General features: G+C 33.1%; 1 protein-coding gene across 9 annotated transcripts in view; it reads left to right on the forward strand.

The window, feature by feature from the left end:
* CEP57L1 (centrosomal protein 57 like 1) overlaps positions 1 to 7,502 on the forward strand; it is a 47,330-nt gene extending 39,828 nt beyond the window's left edge. For 5 of the 9 annotated variants that reach the window (XM_039870037.1, XM_039870013.1, XM_039870083.1 and 2 more), the window contains 4 exons: positions 1,878 to 1,955; positions 2,117 to 2,310; positions 3,355 to 3,499; positions 5,054 to 7,502. In XM_039870037.1, the coding sequence (XP_039725971.1) occupies positions 1,878 to 1,955; positions 2,117 to 2,310; positions 3,355 to 3,499; positions 5,054 to 5,272 (636 nt within the window). In that variant the 3' untranslated portion in view covers positions 5,273 to 7,502. The remainder of the gene's footprint in view (positions 1 to 1,877; positions 1,956 to 2,116; positions 2,311 to 3,354; positions 3,500 to 5,053) is intronic. The other 4 variants (XM_039870028.1, XM_039870046.1, XM_039870065.1 and 1 more) reach the window with 3 other exon arrangements.
* The last annotated feature ends 11,656 nt before the right edge of the window (positions 7,503 to 19,158 follow it).

Below are 19,158 nucleotides of genomic sequence, written 5' to 3' on the forward strand. Positions count from 1 at the left end.
AAGGCAGCCTTGAAGAATTAATAGGTATTGATAAATAGAGATGAAGAGAGGTGTATTATGGTTTGAAGATATAGTTGGTTTTTCCACGAACCCACAGATGATTGTCCAGTACTGGGGATGAGATGGTGTCATGGTGAGAGTTAAAACTGAAAATATAACTTGAGATGAGATTATGGCTGACCTTCAGTGCCATGTTAAGAATTTGAACTTTTATTCTGTAGCAGCTGGGAAACATTGAAGGCTTTTGAGATGAGTAAGGGCATGATTAGAGCCTAAATTGTATCTTCCCTCCCTCCTTTTCCAGAGGTAACCACAATTCTTATTTTGTGTTTATCATTATCTGGCTTTTTTTTTTTTTTAATCACTTTGCCAAATAGATATTTCCAAAAAAAATATTGTTAACAGTTTTACATAACTTCGAACTTTATATAAATGGACTTATTCTGTTATCGTTCTTCAGCAACTTGCTTTTCCACTCAACATTAAGTTTATGAGATTCATCCAATTGATGTATATACTTATGGTTCACTGCTTTTTATTGCCCTAAATGCTTTATTCTTTCTTCTTTCAATGATCATTTGGATTGTTTCTCACTTTTTGTTATTATAACAATACTGTCATGGACATTCTGCACCTGCCTCCTGGTGTATATGTGCTGGAGTTTCTCTTAGATGCTGGGCCATGAGAGTCGTGCCCCTTAATTTTGCAATACAATATCCAAAGTGATCAGACCAGTTTATGTTCAAGCTAGCATTTACCGTTGTTCCATATCTTTACCATAAGTGTCTTTTTTTGTTTTGTTTTTTACTTATTACTTTTAAATAATTATAGATTCACAGGAGATTACAAAATTACATAGGCAGGTCCCATGTATCTTTAATCAGTTTTCCCCAATGGTAACATCTGGCATAACTATAATATAGTGAAAAACCCAGGAAATTGACAGTGGTACAATACACAGAACTTATTCAGATTTCACCAGTTTGAGGAGTCTAATTTTTATTTGTGTGTGTGTGTGTGTGTGCATGTGTGTGTGTGTGTGTGTGTGTGTGTAGTTTTTATCACGTGTCTATTCATGTAACCATCACCACAGTCAACATACAGAACTATTCCACCACCATAAAGCTCTTTCACGCAATCCATTTATAGCTATACATCCCCTTCCTTAACCCTTAACAACTTCTAATCTGTTCACTATCTCTATAATGTCATTTCAAGAATGTTATATAAATGAAATCATACAGCATGTAACCTTTTGAGATTGGCTTTTTCACTCAGCCAGTTCTCTTGCAATCCATCCTAGTATCACCACATTTTTTTTATTTTCATGTAGTATTTCATGTTATGGATATACCACAGTTTAACCATTCATCCGTTGAAGGAGATTTGGGTTGTTTTCAGTTTTTGGCTATCACAAATAAAGCTCTTACGAACATTGGTGTACAGTTTTTTGTGTGAACATAAGTATTCATTTTTCTGGGAGAAATATCAAAGAGTGCAATGGCTGGGTCATTTGATAACTATATGTTTAGTTTTACAAGAAGCTTCCAAAGTTGCTGTATTATTTTGTATTCCTACCAACAGTGTATGAATGATCCAGTTTCTCTACATTTTTGTCAGCATTTGGTGTTTTCACTATTTTTTATTTTGGTTGTTCTGATAGGTGTATAGTAATATTTCATTGTAATTTGCATTTTCCTAATGGCTAATGATGTAGCATAACTTCATGTGTTTATTTGCCATCTGCATGTCTTCAGTGAAATTTCTAGGTTTTGCCTATTTTCTAATCAGATTATTTATAGTTGAGTTTCGAGACTTCTTCACGTCATAAATATCTTCTAAAATATTTGTATTTACTTTTCCTTGTCAATGTTTAGAAAACTAAATGTTTAAAAAGAGAACCACCTCAGCAAATTTATTCAAAGTTTGAATCACCACCCATTGCAGCTGAGAAGGTAAGAGGGGGAAAATGAAGATACTTTTTCCAAAAAAACTCCTACTTTGTTCTAAGATCTCTTTAAATGCCATCAGTCATTTGAAATTGTTATCAGCTCTTTCCCCAAAGTCTGCCAGTGCAAGTCATTCTGTTAATGCAAGTATGCAAAACTTCCTGCAGATGGTGCAACACTATGGGCCACACATTCTTCAGAAACCTGCTGAAGTTATTGAGCGTAGGTGTCTCTACAAGCCTACTAGAACAACTTCCCAGTGTAAAGCTGTAGCTCCTGACTCAAAAAAATCTATTTCCATTTGTGACAATTTGTCTGAACTTTTAGTGGCAATGCAAGATGAGCTGGACCAAATGAGTATGTAAGTATTTTATTCTTTATCAGAAGAAGTAGCAAAATATTTAGGTATCTTTTTCTTAGTCTTAAGAACAATGCTACTTATAAATTCTTAATGGCCTTACTTAGTCATTTGGACTTATTTTGATCTGCAGATTTATTGTCACTGATTTTTCATTATATTTATTGATACTACTGTATTTAAATTTTCAACTGTGTGTAATTACTGCTTTTCCAATCTAAGGAGTTTCTGTATTCCCAAAATCTGAATTTATAGACAAATATTACTGTCATAAATTACTGCTAATAAATAAGATCTGGTGATCTTAAATTATTTAACTTACAAAAGCTTTTATAAGAAAGGGTTTGTTTTTGTTTTTGTTTTTTTATAATAGTTTAGATAAATGAATGATTTTATTAAACAAATAGCATTATGATTTCTTGTTTTAGACTCTGGCTGGTCTGCATTACAAGTTTTGAAGCATCCCTAGTAAACAAAATTCTGTATGGGATACATATTTTAAGCCTCAAGTTTAAATATATATTCAGCAAAAATTCTGGAAAATATGTGATTTGGCTAGCCAGCTAGTTGAATTAACACCTCTATAGAAGATATAACTAGTTCTAGTAACAGTATTTCTTTCAGCAGACTATCACCTAATCTAGGGATTTCTCAGGCAAATATTTCAATAGCTGCAGTTCTTCCAAAGACCCTACATTAATAATTCTAAAGTTGAAACTAAAGAGATTCCTTTAATATCTCTAGCTAAGGACTTTAGAATATTTTGCTACATTTAACTATGACCGTCAAGAATTCAGACATTTTTTTTAGATTCTTTATGACCTTAAGTCTAAGATATTTCTAAATGTATCTAATCTCTAATCACAAGAGCCTGTTTATATTTACCATAGGTTTAATTAGATAATCTGAACTATAAAAAAGGACTGTCTTTGGAGATTAATATTTAACTCTAACTAAAATTTATGATTGAACAGAATGTTGTTTAATTATGGCAAAGACATATACCATAAACTGTAATGGTGCTTGATATTTGCTTTTCTGTCATAGAGAGCACCAAGAACTACTGAATCAAATGAAGGAAGCTGAAAGCCATTCAGTCTGTGAAGACTTAGAATGTGAACTAGAACATTTAGTAAAGAAAATGAAAATTAAAGAAGAACAAATTTCCAAACTGTTGAAGCATCAAGACAGTGTAAGAAGGCTTTAGTAAAAGATTTTAATAAAAAGATAATATACATAGATTCAGTGTTATATCTCTGTATGACCTTCCAAATTTGAGGTCTGTATGTGTGACTTAGTGATAAAATGATAAGAATCACTTGGGCTTATTATAGAATAAAGCCATCTATCCCATTGGAATAATATGTCCTCCTATGTAACTCTCCAAGATAATATAATGGAAAGGGAGAAAGTTTAGTTATGTATTCAAAAATATCTTTGGGAAAATTGTGAGATAGGCCGAATTTGCTTTGCAGGCCTCCCAGTTACTCTTTCAGCATTCTTTCCCCTTATCCCTCCCTCCCCTAATGCCTTAACGAAGCCCCTTATGTTGACAAGTCTCTTATTCATTTCCATACACAATCCTGGCTCCTTAAGCAGTACCCCAATCCTTAAACTACTATTTCCACTTTTCTGGAACAAGCTTGCTGTGTTGCATTACCTGAGGACCCGTGCTCAGCTAGCTATGATGAGTTGGTGAGGGGGACGCTATCCTTGCATGTGAATTCTTAATAACTAAGAATGGCATAACAATTACAATATTTTAACAGTGGAATAATGAACTATTATAATATTTTATCCCAAGACAGTGACTCCATAGGTTGGATTAGTAGGATCATTATACTGCTGGAGCAGAAGACAGAGGGAGTCTTTCCAGAAACCCTCAAGTCTCATTGCGTAGCTATCTGCCTATATAGTAATCAACATTCATATAAATTGGAGATATTTTAACCTCACAATTAAGCCTCCCCCACTTTTATAGGGCAATAATAAAGGATGCAGAATTTTATTATCTTTATTATTCTTTGGCCAATAAAGAAAGAATGAAGAAAATGAAAGTTTTGAAACATATTTTATTTTTCTGAATTTTAAGAATATAATAAGTAAAAAATTTTTGTACGATTGTGTTAGGGTGAAGATTGTATAACTTGTTCACTTAGAATCGCATGGAAGAAACGAAGGGAATAGAAGAGTAGTCATATTTTTAAAATTTAGGCAGTCTATATGTTATATTTTGAAAATATTATTTATATTCCATAACAGCTATAGCAGTATAAATTATAAGTGTTTTATCATAGTAAATTTAATGTCTGCAATTAAAATGACCTTAGACAAATAAAACAGGTATTTAGCCAGTGTCTGGATCAGCTCTACCAATTAGGCCTGTGCATAAATAAAACTAAGTAAACCTCAGCTTCTCCAGCACACATTCATCTTGTCCTACTTTGTCCTTCTCACATATACAGTTTTTGTCCTACTCAAAGTTATCTCAACTTGAATTATACTCTAGTCATCATGTATATGCTTTTCTTTCACTAATAAGAGCAATAAACTCCTTGAAAGCAAGGATTGTTTTATTCATTATATTTCTACTTGACTAGCACAGTGTTAGGCATATAATAGATATTGAATAAATAAAAACTTAATGAGCTTTTTAATTTCATGTAATCTTTAAATCATCAGTCCATCTATTACAGGGTATATTTTTAATGTTTTTGACTAAAATGTTGGATTTTTTTCTCTCTAGGTTCGTAAACTGCAGCAAAAAGTTCAAAACCCAAAGATGAGTGAAGCTTCAGGTATTCAGCGAGAAGATAACAACCCTAAAGGATCAAAGAACATAAAAAATAGCCCCAGAAAATGTTTGCTAACTAACTCTCTTCAGAAGAACAGCAACTTTCATCCAATACGAGTCCATAATCTTCAAATGAAATTGAGAAGAGATGATATCATGTGGGAACAGTAACACGGTAGCAAAACTGTCACCTTAAATGAACTTTGTCAATGAGATCTTGAATGTCTAAAGTGGTTTTAATTTAATATACCTTTATGAAATTTTGAATTATGTTTCTAGCCTCTATAAAGTGTCAAGTTATAGTATTTTTTAATGCCTGACCTCCTAAAAGTCCCAAATAATAAATGATTGCTTTTTTGTTTTTCTTAATGACTAAAATGCCTAATCTCACCATATTTTAGCAACATTGTTCACTTTTCATATATCTTAAGCTAAATCTAAGAAATTATACTGGATCAATGATATTTAAAATTTAGTTAAATTTGAAATGCCATTTGAAGTACCAGTTTACTTTTTCATTTAGTAGGTTTGTAACCTTAAGAACCAGTATAAAATGAACAGAGTACGGAAGGTCTTAACCTTCCAAATACTTCCTCTCTATCTTGTTTTAGAACTGTGAAGTGTTTTTTTGTTTTTTAGGGTTTTTTTGGAAAGGGAAAAACTTGGTGAGCAGGGCTTTAGCCCACATTTCTATCAGTTACAGATAAGAACACACTTAATTTTTAGATGACAACTCAACTGCAGAAGCTTTCCTCTGCTACTCTTATTCTCTTTTACAAATCTAGTTTTATGACTACATCTTTTGATGACTTAGTTTTTGCATTTTATATATATAAGGAAGTATAGGAAGAAGTTGGACATTTCATTACCTCATCCAGCTAAAGTTTGGGAAAATATGGTACATTGTTATTTTTTTATATTTTTAAATCTGTGCTGTAATAAGAGATTTCTTTGTGTGTATATGCTTTATAATGAATTTGCACTTGTTGACCTATCTTTCCAGAAGCCTGTGGAAACTAGTACAACTCTTCTGAACTTTTCTGGTTTCTCACTGAAATCCTTTGGGACAACTAAAGAATTGGAATCATCAACTTAAGTAAAAATAAAAGACAGAAAAAGCGTAATAGAAGGGAAGAACTCAAAAGATAAGATAGCAGTTTAAGAGGTGATTCTAAAGGGACAGAGTTGAAGGTACATCTTTACTGAATCCACAGCTTAGGGAATGTTCATGCTATAGATGTAAAAGAATTTTTGGTCAGAATCTTGGGGAGCTAGGAAAAGCAATTTTAAAAGACAGTCTTTTTGTCCTAGGAAATTCCCCAAAAGTGTGTGTAGGAGAAAGGGATAATTGCGGTCCTTCTGGACTGGGCGGGGAGCGAAGAGAACTATGATTCATTCTCAGTGAGAGAAGATGTGCCATGTTAGAAGACCTTTCCATACCTAAAGTGGGAAGATGACTGAAAATGGGCAGATTGATACTTAGAATTGTTCTTGAAAATAACTGATGGCAGAGATATGTTTCTCTCCCTTTGGTTTAAACAGTACAGGTGTCCTTCATCCAATTTCACTCCCTCTGTATCAGCTACCAGAGATGGTCCACAGAGTGCCTCCTCTAAACTCTGTTTCATCACCTTTCCTATTTTTCTATGTTGCCTTTCATTGTCAAGAATGTGAGTTATATAGTTTATACATAGGGAAAAAAAAAAAACCTCACCAGAATCATAATGCAGCCCTATCTTTCTGTGCTTCATTTTCTATGCATTTAAGAAGATGGCCGAATATATTCAGCTTATTAGTAGTGAAGTCATTACTTATAAAAATGTATTTCTAAAACAAAATACCATAAAAAATTAAAGTAATTTTAGGAACACTTGAAGATTTAGATGAAGAATTTAGAATTTTTTGAAAAATCAGTGTATTGTACAGGATTTCAGAGTTGGGAGACTTGAGTTCAAATTGTGACTCTAACACTTAGTAGCTTAGGCAATTAAATAACTTTTCGGAGCCTCCATTTCTTATTTCTAAAGTGGAGATTATATTATTACCTACCTCACAGGGTTGTTGTGAGGAGTAAATGAAATAGCATGTTAAAGCACATAGCAGAAAGGTTGGCACTGAGTAAAAATAAATGTTAAATCTGAGTGGCAAAAAAAATTGTCAGAAACCTAAGTTTATGTGACTTAAAGCCTGAAAGCAAAAGCCAAAATGTATTCGTCATAAAAGTGGGAATATTCTAATTAACTTGTTTTTTTGAGAGGGGAGACTTGCTTGTTCATTTTTTATTGTTCTGTGTGACTGTGGGGAGATTCACTTTGACTTTTCCCTAGGTCGGGTTTCTAGCAGGAGCGGGTAAAGAATACAGTGCTGCCGTGGTGCAGAAATACATAATCACACACAACAACTTGGTTTGGAGTCTGTTTTGGTTGTTGGGGTGACATTTCTTATTGAGAGACAAGAAAGAATTATCTCTTGTTGTTCCATCACAGCTACTGAGCTAAAAATGTTTCTAAGCTCACAGACTGCTGCTTGCCAGAGCCTTTCACTCCTCCTCGGGGTGGAGCAAACGATTTCCTTCCTGGCCCCGGGCAGTCCATGGTCAGTGTACTAGAGTCGCTGTAGCAACCCAGTAGCTGTGCTCTACCTCGCAGAAACCTGGTGGAGTATTGCTGATTTTGTTCACTTAAGTGAAAAACAGTTTTGTTTGTTTTTTTAATCAGAGGTTGAAAAAGTAAAACTAGAACTTTCTAGCCAAGACAGGTCTCAACTTTGATGAAACTACGAAACTAGAGTGTTTGAAGCAGCAGGTATTGTGAATATTCTAATTTTGGAAATAGGAGTTGGAATCTTGAATTAACCGTACTTGTTTGGGTCATTGAAACTCAGCCATTTTTATTAGGTTGTAGCTAAAGGTAGGAGGGTCAAAGGAAACTGCTCAGTTTTCAACAGTGTAAGATTAAGGAAGGAGATACTTAATATACTGAGATAGCAGGCTGGGATGGTGTACTTCAAAATTATTTTTGAGCTTTTTGTATAGCTTTTAAAAATATAATTTTAACTACAAAGTAGTATTCTTAGTCTGTTATAAGTTATCAAAAATTAAATTAAATTTTGACTCATAATGTGAGAAATCAAACTGAAGGGAAAAGGCCAGTTGGTCATGCGTGATGGAGGATGTGCTCTCCATGGCCTCCATGGCCAAAAATGCACCAGCTGCCATCGTTGCTGTGGAGCACATAGTGAAACTCCTAATGGGGCTTCCTGGAACTCTAGTCAGCTGTACTGAAAGTTGTAGCTACTCAATATCTAATTGCATGTGAGATTTAGATAAGTACAAGCTGACTCCCAGAAGTACAAGACAAGTCTCTAAAGCATAATAGCATCTGTAAGATAAAACAACTATGGGTGCCATGGCACCTTTTATTTAAAGCAAAATGAAGATAAAAGTATTGATTGTCACTGATCTGAAAATGAATTTACTTCTTGATGATTAAATAGACTTTGCCAATGCCTTAACCATTATCTTCATGACCTATACGATTATTTTCATATAACTTTCCACCTTTAATTCCCTTTTTGTGTTTTGTTATGTAAGAATTCATCATAACAGAGTCTAGATCAGAGTTTGTTTTTATTAAATATGTAGATTATTTGTTTACTTAAAGAATCAGGTGGGTTTTGTTTTCTTGGCGGGTGTTTTGGGAGTGTTCCCCTTATTGATATAGAGTCATTGAATTCTCATTTGGTGAGGATCCTACTAGATATCATAGGCAATCAGAATTATAAATGAGCATTACCCCCCCCTAAAGAAATGTATTTCCTATTATGTATGCATGTTCCATGGTATACCCATGTGTTTAACAGTTTTAGTAGAACATAGTAGAGAAGTAAATTGACCTTATGTTACTTTATGCTCAGAGACCGTTTTGTGACAATATAAAACTTGTTAGTGACCAGTTCTATAGTCTGTAATGTTGAGAGACTGCATTCAGGGGTTGGTGGTTAGAAGAAGAATGTTGGGCATTATCAATTATTAAAGGAAAGTAAAAAGTTATTTGAGTGATATAATCAGCTTTCTAGAATCTTTTAAAATAAGGTTGATGTTAGCTACCGTACTTTATGCCTAGATTTTCCTGCCTAGATTTTGCTCTTCTAGTTTTCCTGCATTCTTTAGGTCTCAATTTATTGCTTCCTCTCAGAAGCCCTCTTTAAGCCTCCACTTCACATCCCTGCCTTCTCCCAAATCTAGCTTAGCTGCCACTTCTATATATTTCTCTTGTCTTTGCACTTAGCACACTTTCTTGTTATTGTTTGTCTTCCCTATAGGCTGAAAGCTCCCTGAGGGCAAAATTCTTTCTTGCTCACCACTTGTAGCCCAGCATCTAGCATCATCCCTGGCCCATAAGTAGCTTCTCAATAAATATTTGATAACTTATTTCATGGAAATATATTAACCTGATTTGGTGGTCTCAACTGAGTACATTGGTTCAGGTACTGCTGTTTCAAATACTAGTTCAGCTACTCTGCTGTTTCACCTTTCAAGAATATGTGACCATATTTTACATAAACACTGGTTAAGATTATTCCAGTAATTTACTGTTTGTTTATTTGGGGGCACAGACAATGGGCAATCTAAATGATGCTTTCTTTTTATATTATGATGCTAAGAGGAAGAAGTTCAAGAGCCAAGGTAGTTCTTTATTTGTATACTAGAATGTTTGACTTGTTCATTTAAGAAATATTTATCGATCTCTAATAATCAACTATTTGTTGATCTCAAGATACTGTACTAGATGCTATGGGAGATTCAAAGACAAATTATGCATGGATTCTGTCTTTTAGTTGCTTATGATTTGATAGAGATAACGAGACATATATATAATACAAGGAAGAAAACATGTAACATTAAAGGTATAATGACTAGAATAGAGTAGATGCTCAACATATATTTGTCTACTAAATATTTTTTCTAATCTGTTGATTAAGTTAGCCTGTTTGTATTTCTTTATTCTCTCTCTTGATATAAATAGCTTTCATCTGTTTTTTCACCTGGTAGCAGTGTTGATCTCGGATTCTTAATCTTCTGTAGATTTGTTGATTAGATCCAGTTTGCCAAGTAATTTTAACTTAACTGTCCACATAAACAGTATCAAATTCAAAGTCATGAGTAGAAAAAATGGTCATGAAACACTAAAGGAAATAGGAAGGGAGTGGAGAGTGAGAACCAGAAATCAAGCAATAATACGTTAGACTAAAACAGCATAATATGCAGAAAGTTAATAATATACAAAAGTTATATTCTAGAGTCAATTATTGACTTGCACAGAATATGCAAATGATTGCCACTCACTTCCCTTATGAATCTAAGCCACTTGATTTCCTCATATTTCATCTTTCTCATCTGTTAGACCAAGTCATTGTTTTTCAAACTGCAAGTCATATCCTGTTAATGGATTGTGAAATCAGTTTAGTAGGTCACTAACAACATATTTGAATGATATAGAATAGCATTGAAAATATCAGAGTATATCACTCATAGAGAAGGTAGCCAATGTTTTGCGAAACTTTGTGAGTACTGGATTATAATTTAAAATGTAGTCCTAAATGTTACTTGGAGAAGAAAAATTGGCTATTAATGTTCAGAGAATGAATTTGAAAGATGTAAAGGAAAATGAGGTAATCAGTTTAAAATAGGAATACCCTCAAGTGCCCTGCTATGGCAATCTATTCAACCCAGAAATACTATTACAAATCTCTTGTATGTTTTACAAATAGAAGTCCTAATTAATACTATTACATTGCCTGGTCTATAGGATACTCTTTTCAAACACCACTACATTACAAAAATGTTGCTTTTCTAATGTGAACACGTTATATTTAACATCAATCCTTTAACAGATGACCTCATTATTCCTCAGCCATTTTTGCTATCTTGTCACTACCTCTGTGTAGAATCTAACCAAGTATGGGTCTTATGGTTAAGAGAGAAATTTGTTAAGCAAGTACTGGAGACAGTTTTAAAATTCATAAAGATATGAAATTTGCAGGTGAAAAACTGTGTGCATGTCTTGAATCTGAAATGAACAGAGGTTTATCCCTTCAGAAACCCTTTTGTCTGAGCATTAACAATCAACAGCACTAAAAAAACTTAATAATCGATATACTATCAAATGTGGCCATCTTTAAAAACGTCATTTTACTGAGCAGTAGACCCAATAAAATATTTTTATTTTTATCTATTTCTTCCTAGGTGGTCTCCCATCCAAGTACTAACCAGGCCTGACCCTGCTTAGCTTCCAAGATCAGGCACATTCAGGGTGCCTTGACCATAGACTTAAAATATCTTTAAATGAATGAGTGGAACATAGAAATATCTTACCTGAAAAGCAGCTTCATTAAATAAAGTAACTACTGACTGAGAGACTGTATATCTCTGACTTTTGCTATTGCGCTCAACATATTTTTTGTGGCCATATCAGCCCTGAGCTATGATCAGAACGTAGGAAGAAGTGCCATTGGGAAGTAAGCATTAGGAAGATGTTAATAACAGGATTCTACCCACTTGTACAAGTTTATTCACCACTACAAATTATTAAAGTTGCTTAAATAGTTAAAAAGATTTAAGTCTTTGAAAAGAGGAACATAAAGTGAGCCAGACCTTCTAGTCATAGCTAAAATAATACTTTTGACCTAATTTTGCTTAATCCAATTAAGTAAATTTTAAGATAATTTCTGGAAAACCTTGTAAGGTATTTTTTCAGTTAGTTTTACTTAAAATTAAATGTACATTGACTTGTAGGGTATTTCTTAGAAAAAAATCTATTCCTGAACTAGTACAGAATGTGAAATATTTCTTGCCTGAAATATAAGATTAATGTTTACAGATCAGTTGCCCAGAATCTTCTTGCTGAATTGGAAAGTATTTCACTTTTCATCACTATAGGTCCTTTTAACTTTACAAATGTGTTATTTAAAACATAAGCTGTATTGGTACACAGGAAACCCATTTAAAATTAAATTTAAAAACACTCCTGAGAATTCTATGGAACACTTATGATTTTATATTTTATAGTTTCTAGCAAAAGAAAAACTATCTTTAGTACCTTAAAAATATTTTTTCAGAGATAGCTAAATCCAAAATCTGTAGTATATGTGAAAGAATAGCACTATTAATATCTTAAATATTAAATGCTTGAATATAACATAAAAAGCGTTATTACCTTCATTTTAACAAAAAACTAAGCTACAAATTTAAAGCTGGGAAATTCAGTACCAGAATTAAAAGAATTTCTAGGTTATAAATTTCTATTTTTCTCAATAGTAACAGATCTTTTAAAAATTTATTCTGTGATTTTATGTATATAACTTCTCCTCGATAATCTTGGAAGAATTTACATCAGTTATTATATACTTTGATTCTCTCGTATGATTTAAATATTGGGCACGTAAGCCTAATTTTCAGGGAGGGTTTTTTCTCTTTGTCCTTTTATGGTATAGCGCTGAAGAAGAAGGAGGGGTGTGTCTTTGGTATTTGGGTAGGATATTTACCTGCAACTTCTAATTCTCAGAGCCACTTCTGAGCATTACTATGGATATGTTACAAAAAAATAGCTTGATTCTCTTAACTAGCCTACTAAAATACCACTGATTCAAACTACCACCTGCTTAAATAAAACACAGACCACTCAGAGACTAAAGCATTTAGAAAAGAAAGGTGTTTATAGGCAGAGAAGATTTGCAAGAGTCCAGGTTTTAGGACAGCTTTATCAAAATAAAAATATAATAAGTATTTAAAGCGGGTGGGGGGGGAACCTACAAAATTATCGAAGTCACCAACTTTATAGTTACTCTCTTCAAGGTGGAAAACAGTTGTCTTATAATTGACAATTCCAAAGTCAGGGATAAAGTTTTTATTCTTATACTTAAGAGTAACTTACAGGAAAGACTCAAGGTTTCATTTACTTGGGGAACAAGAACTAGACTGGGTGGTTGTTTTTGCTGATGTTACTTTTATCTCAGAGTTGCAAAGTATATTTTCAGGGGTCTCCAAGATCACCTTTGGGTTCAATGATTCACTAAAAGGAAACATAGAACTCAGAAAAGCTGTTAAACTCATGGTTATGGTTTATTACAGTGAAAGGACACAGATTTAAATTAGCAACTGAAAAAGAGACATAGGGAGAAGTCCAGGAAACAGGCATGAGCTTCCAATTGTCTTTCCAGTGAAGTCATGCAGACAGCACTTAATTCTCCCACCAATGATGTGTGATGATTGCTTGGAGTGTTGCCAACCAGGGAAGCTCCTCCAGGCCTTGGTACCAGCTTTTTTATTGTAAGTTGGTCACACAAGGGTGACTGAGTGCCCATGTGGCTGACCTTTAGTCTCCAGCCTTTCTAGAGGTCAGCCCAAGGCCCTTGCCGTAAATCAAAGTTGTTATATAACTATTTGGCAGGGCCTACAGCCCCCAGATAAACAAAAATATTATCAGGCAGAATATTCCAAGGGCTTAACCATTATCTCTCAGGAGTTGAGCAAGGGCTAAACCTTTGTTTAGAATATGAAAAGTTTACACAACCTAGACCTGCTGTGCTAATCCTTTACTGCAGGGTATTGTTTTACTTTGTTTTCTGACTCTGGAACATGGTGTTTATTGTTTATCAAGCTGATTACGGTGTCAATTTTGCCTTCTTGTAATCTGTTTTATAAAGCTAGAGACGTGTGATCCTGAAACTGAAGAGTTGACTTTGCCTGAAAGCTTTGTAAAGTCTATGAAGTTGTCATTACTTTTATATGTAAGATATTGGGAAACCCCAAAGACAATTTTGATGTAAAGTCATAGTAATAGTTTGTTATTCTGAATTTGGGGACTGAATTTAGGAAATACAAACTCAAAAAAAAGGGGGGGGAGGGGAAGGTATGTTTACGTGACTAATAGTTACAGGCACTATTTAAAATAAACTACCTAATTAAAATATCCTTTAGAAGTCATGGTAAATAAAATATTCAGACAAATAAAAGCTGAGAAAATTCATCAACATCAGACTCACACTAATAAATATTAAAGGAACCCATTTTCCTTTAGTCTACTTTCCTGAAGTATGGATCTTCAGGAAAAAAGAACAGCAAAAAAGATAAGTATGTAGGTAAAGTTTTTTTTAATTGACTTTCAAAGCAGCAAAAATAAAATGTATTCTAGCATTTATATGTAGAAGTAAAGTAAAAAACAGTTGCATAAATTGTAAGAAGGAGGTATGTGGACTTAAATCATTGTAAGGTTTTTATTTTTTGGACAATGACAAAAAACACTAGTTTAAGGTAGGCAGTAATAACTCAAGGATGCATATTGTGATCTAGAGAAATGATTATCAAGTGCGGTCCTTCGACAAGCAGCATAAAAACTGGGAATTTCTTAGAAGTGAAAACTCAGGCTTCCCTCAGCCCTACTAAATCAGAAAATTTTGAGGCGGGGCCTAGAAGTCTATGTTTGAACATGTCCTCTAAGTGATTCTGATGCACACTAAAGTTTGCGAACCACTGCTCTAGGTAACTACCAAAAGAAAACAGAGATAATTAAAAATCTAATAGAAGAGGTAAAATAGAATAATAAGGATATTGATTAACCCAAAGTAATAAAGGAAAGGAGGAATAAAGAACAGATGGGACAGACACACAGGCTAAAAGTAAGGGGATGGGAAAAGATATTTCATGACAGACCTAGAGGGTATTGTGCTGAGTGGAGTAAGTCAGATAAAGAAAGACAAATGCCATATGATTTCCTGTACACGTGGATTCTAAAGAACAAAATCAACAACAGAAACAAACTCAGATACAGAGAATATTTTGAAGGCTACTAGATAGGAGGGAGTTTGGGGGATCTGTGAAAAAGGGCAAAGGGATTAAGAAGTACAAATGGATAGTTACAAAATAGTCATGGAGCTATAAATAGTCATGGAGTATATCATAAGGAATATAGTCAATATTGTAATAAATATGTAAGGGAGCAGAGGGGTACAAGATTTATTGGGGTGATCACTTTGTGAATTATATAGCTCTCTAATCACTATTCTGTACAACTGCAACTAATATTGTATACCAATTATAATTTAAAAACTCATTGAATTGTACACTGTAAACAGCAACTAATTGTCTATTATATTTCAGTAAAAAAAAAAAAGATGAGATAAATTGAAAAATACCATGAATAAACTACATAGTAAGACTGTTCATTTAAACCAAACTATAACAGCAATCCCATTAAGTGTAAATGAACTAAAATGCTCCAATTAAAAGGCAAAGATTTTCAAACTGGACTTGAAACAAAAAGACATAAACCATTTAAAAGAATTTAAAAAGATATACCAATAAACACTAACCCCCAAAATATAAAAGTTTGTGTGACTGTATTACTAGTACATAAATTAGACTTTAAGAAGTATTCCTAGAAGTGAAGAGAGATATGTCATAATGATAAAAAGTTCAATTCAGTGAAAAACAGTTTAACAATTCTGTTTGCAGTCAAAAATAAAGCTTCAAATCACAAAACTAAAATGTCAGAGTTAAATGGAGAGATAGACGAATCCATAACAATTGTCAAAGCTTTTAATATACCTATTTCAATATATCATAAAGATCAGAAAAAATCAGTAAAAATGTAAAAGATTTGAACATGATGAATCCCCTTCATCTAATTGACCTAGATAGAATAACAACAGAATATATATTTTTTTTCAAGTGTACATGGAACATTTACCAAAATAGACCATATGTTAGGCTATAAAGCAAGCTTAAAATAGTTTTTAAAATTGAAATCATGCTGTGTATGTTCTCAGGCAACAATAAAATCATACTAGAAACTAAGAACAGACAAATAGAACCACTTCTAAATAACTGCTTAGATATAGATCAAAGAAGAAATCACAATGAAAATTAGAAAATATTTAAGTGAAAAGTAATAAAAACACAACATCCAAAAGGGTGATACAACTAAAACAATGCTTAGAAGAGGGGTTAAAAATAATCGATCTAAACTTCCTTTTCAAGAGCTAGAAAAAGAAGAGCAGGTTAAATCTAAGATAGTAAAAGGAATGGTATAATAAATTACTAGCAATAAATATGTAAGTAAATGATAAATGATAATGAATAGTAATTCAAAATAATTGATTTAAATGAACTAATTGGTATAACAATTGAATATAAATAGATAGATGGTAGATGATAGATAGGTAGATAGATAGATGAATAATAAAAGCAGAAATCAATGAAAGAGAAAGCAAGCAAATTAGAGTAAACAATAAAACAAAGTACGAGTCATTTTAAAGATTCATAAAATTGTTAAGTCCCTAACAAGACTGATCAAATGAAATAGCAAGTGCACAGATTATCAATATCAGGAATGTAAAAGGAGACAGCACTACACATTCTATAGCCATTAAAAAGATAAAAGTCTTCAAAAGACAACATTAAGAAAGTGAAAAGACCCACAGAATGGGAGAAAATATTTACAAATCATATATCTGATAACATGTATCTAGAATATATATTAAACTCATACAACTCATCAACTAAAAAAAAAACCCAAAAACTCAGTTAAAAAATGAGCAAAGAATCTGAATAGATATTTCTTCAAAGAAGACATACAAATGACCAATAACACATGAAAAGATGCTCAACATCATTAGCCATTAGGGAAATAGAAATCAAAACCACAATGAGACACCACACCCACTAGAATGACTAAAATAAAAAAAAAGATAAGTGTTGACAAAGATATGGAAAAATTGAAACCCTCATACTTTGCTGCTGAGAGTGTGAAATGGTGCAACTGCTTTGGAAAACAGTCTGGCAAAAACTTACATGAATGTTCATAGCAGCATTATTCATAATAGCCAAAGAGTGGAAACAACCCAAATTTCCATCAAGTGATGAACCAGTAAACAAAATGTAGTATAGTCATGCAATGAAATGTTATTTGGCTATAAAAAGGAATGATATACTGATACATGCTAAAACATGGATGAATCTTGAAAACATGCAAATTAAAAGCCAATCACAAGACCGCATATTGTATGTATCCATTTATATAAAATTTCTAGAATAGGTAAATCTGTAGAGATAGAAAGGAGATTAGTGGTTGCCTATAGCTGAGAGTGGGGTGGCTTAAAGAAAGATGGGAATGACTGCTAATGGATATGGGTTTCTTTTGGGATGATGAAAATGTTCTAAAATGGATTGCACAACTCTGAATATGCTAAAAATGATTGAATTGTACACTTTAAATGGGTTAATTGTATCTCAACAAAGCTATTAGAATACAAAAGGATATTATGAATAACCTTACACCAAAAAATATTGTCTACTTAGATGAATGTTCTTTTAAAAAATTAAATTAACATAAAAAAGTAGAAAATATGAATAGCCATATCCTGTTAAAGATATGAATCTGTAATTAAAACATTCCCATAGAGATAATTTCAGGTTGAAAAATGTTTCACAAGTGAATTAATTCAAACATTTAAAGAAGAAATAATACCAATCTTAAAATTTTTCAGAAAATAGAGAAGGGAGCACTTCACAACTTTTTCTTAAGAGAGCAATATAATCTTGATATCAAAACCTGACAAGAGAAGTATAAGGAAATTACAGGCCGATTTCTCTCATGAATGTAAATACAAAAATCCTAAACAACATAGTAGCAAATTGAGTTCACTTTTCTTTTAAAAAAGAACAAATCATGGCCAAGTGGGGTTTATTCCAAGAAAGTTTTTTGGGATCAGCAATCGAAAATCTGTGAAATTCACCACATTAACAAATAAATGAGGAAAATCGCATGATTATCTCAATAGATGCAGAAAACACATTAAATGCAATGTATTACCCATTCAAGAAAATAAACTGAAATTCTTGGTAAACTACAAGTAAAAGCAGATTATTCAATTCAGATCATCAAATTTATCTGTCGCATGTGTCCCCCTCACCCAACCAAAGGTCATGGTCTAGAGCCACACTGAAGAGAAAACATTAATGTGTTCGTCTAAACAATGTCCAGGGAATGGTGGAGCTGACTTGGAACCCGGGTACTTGAGTACCTACGAGGAGCAGGTAGGTGGACCATTCACATCAGCACCCTTGTGTTAGACACACTTAAGCGACTTTGTTCCTTAAACACTGAAGACTATGACTATTTGTTTAAATAGTTTAGTCTTACCCCTACAGATCCAGAAGATGGTGTGTAACATAAATAAGAGAAATTTCATTTGCACACAGGAAGAATATTTGATGATCAATAATGACCAAGTGTTGAACACGTTTCCCCAGGGAAGTTATAGAGTGTCTATCTGTGGAGATTTTCATGAAGATCTAATCGCCCCACAGTGATAGGGCCAGCTTGCTTATCAGTTTAAATTCTGGCATTGGCTAGAATAAAAATTATTTTTGTTTTGGTACACATTACATTACTAAATTTTACTGGCTTTAAAAATGCTTGAAGCTGTGCTGATTTATGTGTTTGATAGATGGGCTTAGCATTTACCTTTATCATAATTACTGAAATATGTGCTTATTTCTACCATACTTCTTTTTGTTTCCTTTTTTCTCTTTTCCTGCCTTCTGTTGAATTTAAAAGACTCATTCCTACCCCTTACCTCCACTTGTTTGGGAAGCTCTGGTTACATTTCTATTCTTTTAGTAGTCACTTTCAAGTTTTTGACATGCATTATACATTTTTCTAGCAGCGTCTAAAGTTAGTACATATTTCTCTTCTAAATATGCCTGCTTTAACCCCATCAAAGCTCACTTTAATGACCCACTGAACACCCTCAAACCCTGCTCAAGCTAATCTATATCTTAAAGCTTAGATTTTACCACTTTTTAAACACATAAACAAGGGTTTTTTGGTTTGTTTACAATCAATAGTTAAATGTAGTTATTTTTTAAAAAACACAATTTGGCAGTTCTTGAGAATCTCTTTTCTGAAACTTTAAATGAGAGTCCAGTGACTGTCTGACACAGAGTAGGTGCTCAATAAATGGAACCTACCCTGTCACCTCCTCCCAAAATAAAC

This window comes from Pteropus medius, unplaced genomic scaffold (assembly GCF_902729225.1).
Source record: "Pteropus medius unplaced genomic scaffold, Ma_sr-lr_union100, whole genome shotgun sequence".
Classification (NCBI taxonomy): domain Eukaryota; kingdom Metazoa; phylum Chordata; class Mammalia; order Chiroptera; family Pteropodidae; genus Pteropus; species Pteropus medius.